This window comes from Macrobrachium nipponense, chromosome 1, assembly GCF_015104395.2.
Source record: "Macrobrachium nipponense isolate FS-2020 chromosome 1, ASM1510439v2, whole genome shotgun sequence".
Taxonomy (NCBI): Eukaryota; Metazoa; Arthropoda; class Malacostraca; order Decapoda; family Palaemonidae; genus Macrobrachium; species Macrobrachium nipponense.
The window spans coordinates 156514545-156519828 of record NC_087200.1 but is presented as its reverse complement, the minus strand read 5'-3'; the positions used below and the strand labels follow the sequence as shown (position 1 = coordinate 156519828).

Genomic DNA, 5284 nt, shown 5'->3' with positions numbered 1-5284 from the left:
GAAAATACAGCAGTAATTTGTGGATATTTCTCACAGGAAAATAAAGTGAATTCACAAATTCCCCGTGAATAATGGGTGTACAGTGAACCCCCGTATTCGCACACTCCAGATTTGCGGACTCACATATTTGTGGATTTCTCTCTATAACATATATCCCTATTATTTGCGAAAAATTCACCTATTTGCGATATTTTTATGTGAGAAATATCCACAAATTCCTGTTTTTACTTTATAAATTTCATCATAAAATGCACTTTTTTTGTGATAAAACTATCAACAACAACAGGTATATGTAAACGTTCCTAGTAGGTTTTTCTCGAGTTTTAACTAATAAAATAGGCAGTTATCAGCATTTTTAATAAGGGTTTGAAGAATTTGTAGTCTCTAGCTATTTGTCGGGGTGTGTGGTACGAATACGGGGGAACACTGTATATGTAATATTCAATTACATGATAAAAAGTAATGTAAAACATTCCTTAGTATAAAAGCATAACTCCGAATCAGGTCAGAGGTCGCTGAGGAAAGAATTGCCAAAACCACAGTCACAGGATGCATGTGAAGGCTAGGTAAGCAAAACAACAGACATACGAACGACTGAGATGGTAGCCTAGTTCTCGTTCCTATGTGAACTTTCAATGATGACTAATGTTATCCTAAAAAGAGGTGTTCGTTCGTACACACGTATCTTTTTTTAGGTTTGCTAACCTATTGCATTGTAAATCACTCTGTAAGAGATCATTTCTTCTCCCTTCGTCTATCTAAAACATCAAGCTCTTCTCTGCAATCTATCTCACAATGTAACTGCTTAGAGAATATATCTATTTTGACTACTTGACGCCATAACTCACAGAGTTTCAGTTAATGGCGGTTTTCTTTATCAGCACCCTGCCAAGAACTGAACCCCAGCCAATAACTAGGGACTAGGTGTACTTAGAATCTACTTGTCACTTTTTACCAAATGTGTACCGTAATTTAATTAACCACAATGCCCATTTAGTAACTTCTTGATTTAATCACATTCTGCAAACTTTTGTCACTCATTGCAAAGCCTAGTTCCACATCAAGAATGAAATGAAGTTATTCTGATACATACATGCATATGTACATACATACACACATATACACTTATATATCAATGGTGGTGTTTTGGGTTATGTGTTGCACACATTCTGGTATCTTAAACACAGAAGAGACATGATTCTGGCTGGTGCTACATAATGATTACTGCAGTTTTATCATTTTATTTTAAAAAGAATGTCATACTTACCTGCAGCATTTCTAGCACTGCACTGGTATGTTCCTTCATCAGCTCTCGTGGCACTGGCAATTTCATAGACAGCAACAGTTGGTAGGGCTGACTGACTTGGACTGTGAAAAAAAATTACCATTTTTGTATCCTACTCTATATAATGCTGCAAAAGTTTAAAGTTCCATTAAATAAGCAATAACACATGACGCAATATGGTAACTTTATTCATTTTCATCTAAAAAAATATCATAACATAATAATTCAAAGCTTTATAAATTCCTTGACTATTTACAAATAAACACAATACAGGTATTCAGTCATTGAAAAAAAATACTGTTTGAAGAGATGATGCTTTCACTGTAACTGTGCAGTCATGAACAAGCTTATGGGTAAAAATAATTTTACTGAACAAAACTTCAATTTTAAACCACACATCCAAGCGTTACTAAAATACGTTTCAATACAAGTGGTTCTTCGAAGAAGTGTAAAAGTGAAAATATTTACTCTTGGAAATAATGCCTCATAAATATTTCATATAACATGAGGGTTGTTGGAACCCAAAATTGAATGGAATTTAAACTTACATATTAGCTGGGAAATTGTGCTGCAGCTTCTGCCATGATACGGTAGGTGCTGGATCACCTTGGGCTGAGCATTCCAAGCGTACAGGCTGACCTACACGTACTCGATATGGAGATGGTCTGGGCTGGATTGTAATGAATGGCAAAGACTGAATTTCTAGGATGGCTACAGCCTTTACACTACCAGCATCATTTTCTGCAGTACAAGTATATGATCCTTCTTCATCTCCTTTCACTTCATTGAACCTATTTAAAAAATGAGCAGACAAAAATGAGAAGTATGTCAATAATTATAATAGAAAACGCTATATTGGATTCAGTCACATATATTTTTCACTATAAGAACTTGAGAAATGTTATGAACAGAATCTTCCGTTACATTATGTAGCACCTTCACTTTACAGCATTCCAACTTTATGCAATAGTTTTACACATTCCCAACCTTATCTTTAATCATCTTCTCAAAGGGGTATCTTTATCTAAAGACATATATCATGGGCACAAAAATAATACAATTATACCTATGTGCTGCCATAGCAAATCAAAAAAAGACATTTCATCTAAACACCAAAACCCAACCACTACTTCCCTGACCATTAATAATACCTTCTCTGAAGGTATTATTAATGTCAATTGTCAAACTTACCTTAAAACACCACCATTCAGAACTTCAGTATTAGGTTTCAAAGGACGTCCATCAGTACGTGTCCATCGTACAGCAGGAGGAGGTATGCCAGCTGTCAAATGACACTGGAAGAGAGCACTTGCTCCAACAACAATGGTCTGTTTTACTTCTGGATATATTTCTATTACAGGAGGTTCTCGGCCTATAAACAGAAAATTCAGAAACTATCTTAAGTCAATGAAAAAAGTTTTTTTATTTCTAAATGCTATTTATTATTAGTAACTCTGGTGCTTTTTCTAAAGCATGTATGATGCTTTAATAAGTGACAATTTTGAAAGTATAATCTTGATAATACACTTCAAATAAAAATGTGGATCTCTCTCACTTTCTTTCTAAAATGCAGACACTGCAAACTGCCAATATAATTTGCTGGAAAAGACTAAATCCTTCATTAAAAACTCTTTCAACACAAAAAGCTATGCTAGTATATTTGTAAATTATTAATGATATGGTATTCTTTAAATTTAATCCATGAAATTGCAGTTATACAGAATGCCCAAAAGGGTTCTGCAAGTTTCTGTAGACTTGCCTAATTATTTCTGGTAGTTAATCAAAAACACTCAATAGAATTCAAGTACTAACGTTCTACTTCAACAATTGATGCTGCCTGAGCTGTTCCACCATCATTTCTTGCAGAGCACACGTACATACCACGGTCGCTAACTACAGCATCTGTTATTCTAAGAATACTTCCATCTACAGTAACTCTTGGACCCAATTCTTCATTGGCCTGTGGAAAGAAATAAATACGTATTAACAAAGATTAGTATCTAATTTTGGAATTCAAAACTTCTACTCTCACACAGAACTCAAATCATATCTGAATTCTTAACATAGTAATGCTCCAATTCTATAGGGAAAAAATAGCTCCCACAAAAGAATAACTAAGCAAAAGGCTAAAAGGCCTCCTCTACTTTCCACAAGCTCCCTTCTTTAAGCTTGATAAACCAGTCTATTTGACTCTTAAATCATCAATCAAACTGGTTGAGGATGAAGGAATATATCAATGTTTCCTTCTTTTTATTAAAAAAATCCCTCATAATTTCTAATCATCCTACCGTCCTTGCAACTTTTTAAAACTATAGACATTTCTTATAAAACATTTCTTTTCACACTATACATCACAAAATCTTATACTGTATTACAAACTGCAAAAATATTTGTGCTACAATCATTATGTTTTCATTCATGTGTGGTTCCCAATGTGAAAAAGAAGAAAATTGAAATCAATTGGGATAAGAGTATTCTTGACTGTTTCATGAACTATAGTGCAATAAAAACTAAATAAAAAAAAATACTCAACTTGAAGTAAAATCTCACCATGCACTGTCAGTCTCTAGAGACAATATTATGACAGAGTTGTATCCACATGTATGAGTATAGTACTTCTTGCAATTAACCATGTCTAAAAAAATTAAAGTGTAGGCATCAAACATGGAAGGAAATGGTACAAGAAAAGAAATAGTATACTTTATCTCTTGTAGCAGTTCCTTAAATGTTTGCCACTAATGCTTTTATTTTTCTAGACATAATTAATTGTAAGAAAATCCTAGTTTGTCTCAGAAAATTTATTTTTTCACTTTTTAGTGCGTTTTAATAAATTTTTTAAAACTGTTTTTATATTTATTTTATACATTTTACTTTTCATAGAAATTGTAACCGATTTATGACTGTAGCTAATGAAGTTGATATCCTGTCGAGTCAAAGAACTTGTGAAAAATTCGAAGCCTCATACAAATCCAAAGATACTGGGAAAGGTCACTATAGGGTTACAAGAGGTCACTGCTGACCTCCAGATCATGTAAGGTTGTATTGGCCCCCCGGATTAAGTAACCATGCAAAATTTCAAGTCCATTGGATGAAGGGATCAGGTCAAAGATTGAGTTACAAGACTTTACCAAGACAAACAAACAAACATACACAAAAGCAAGCTAAATAAAAGCTTTTAAAAATAATTTAGCCTCAGATAATTTGGTCTTGGAAAAAGTTGTCTCAAAAATTTGGTCTTGGAAAATTCCATAACTGTAAACAAATAAATTTGAGTGCTTGTCTGCTGGCTGTCTTTACATTATATACGTATTTACAAGCCACCAAAATGAAAGAAAATATGTTACACAAAACAATATAAAAAAATTCAAGTTTAGCCTATTTATCCTTCACATTCTAAAAAATCATAAGCTAAAAGCAATAGCTTTTAAAAATTCAGGCTAAAAGCAATAGCTTTTAAAAATCCAGTTTGGTTATCTCCAACATCTTTTTATACTAATTTCTCAATACACCTGTCAAGTTCTTAATTTTTTTTGGGGGGAGGGCGGTCTTTTTCCCTGATTCAAATGTAAAATTTTTGCTTGTGGGGGTGCCTCTTCCTTTTTTAGAACGTCAATGAATTTCCAGATGTTGGGACTTTAGTTTGCTAGTTTCTCTTGAGGCCGAATGAAAGCCTTCTCAGGCATTATAGTGCAAGGTAATCTATCCATAATATGGCTTCCAACATCCCAAATTCTACAGGTTATAAAGGAGCTTCTCTTCTACAATGCCGACTATGGACTGCATTATGCATGCTAATTCAAAGTAACTTACATAGTCCATCAGTATTAATTCAGCTTCACAATGATTATCAAATGCAGTAATCACTTTTTCAGTGGGCAATCGGCAAAGCAAAAAGCATCCTGACTATTAGCAAAAAATTATTGTCTATGCTATACTGAAGCTTATAACCAAGGTCACGAATTTGGGGATACACACTTTGGCAGGTATGGAACCAGCATC

At 33.7% G+C, this 5284-nt stretch overlaps 1 protein-coding gene across 1 annotated transcript in view; it reads right to left on the bottom strand.

Annotated features, from left to right (window-relative positions):
• Nucleotides 1-5284, bottom strand: part of LOC135219776 (basement membrane-specific heparan sulfate proteoglycan core protein-like) — a gene marked incomplete in the record, with an annotated part of 1285796 nt that overhangs the window by 197335 nt on the left and 1083177 nt on the right. The window contains 4 exon segments of the mRNA XM_064256828.1: nucleotides 1268-1368; nucleotides 1834-2076; nucleotides 2477-2657; nucleotides 3098-3245. Coding sequence (XP_064112898.1) covers nucleotides 1268-1368; nucleotides 1834-2076; nucleotides 2477-2657; nucleotides 3098-3245 — 673 coding nt within the window.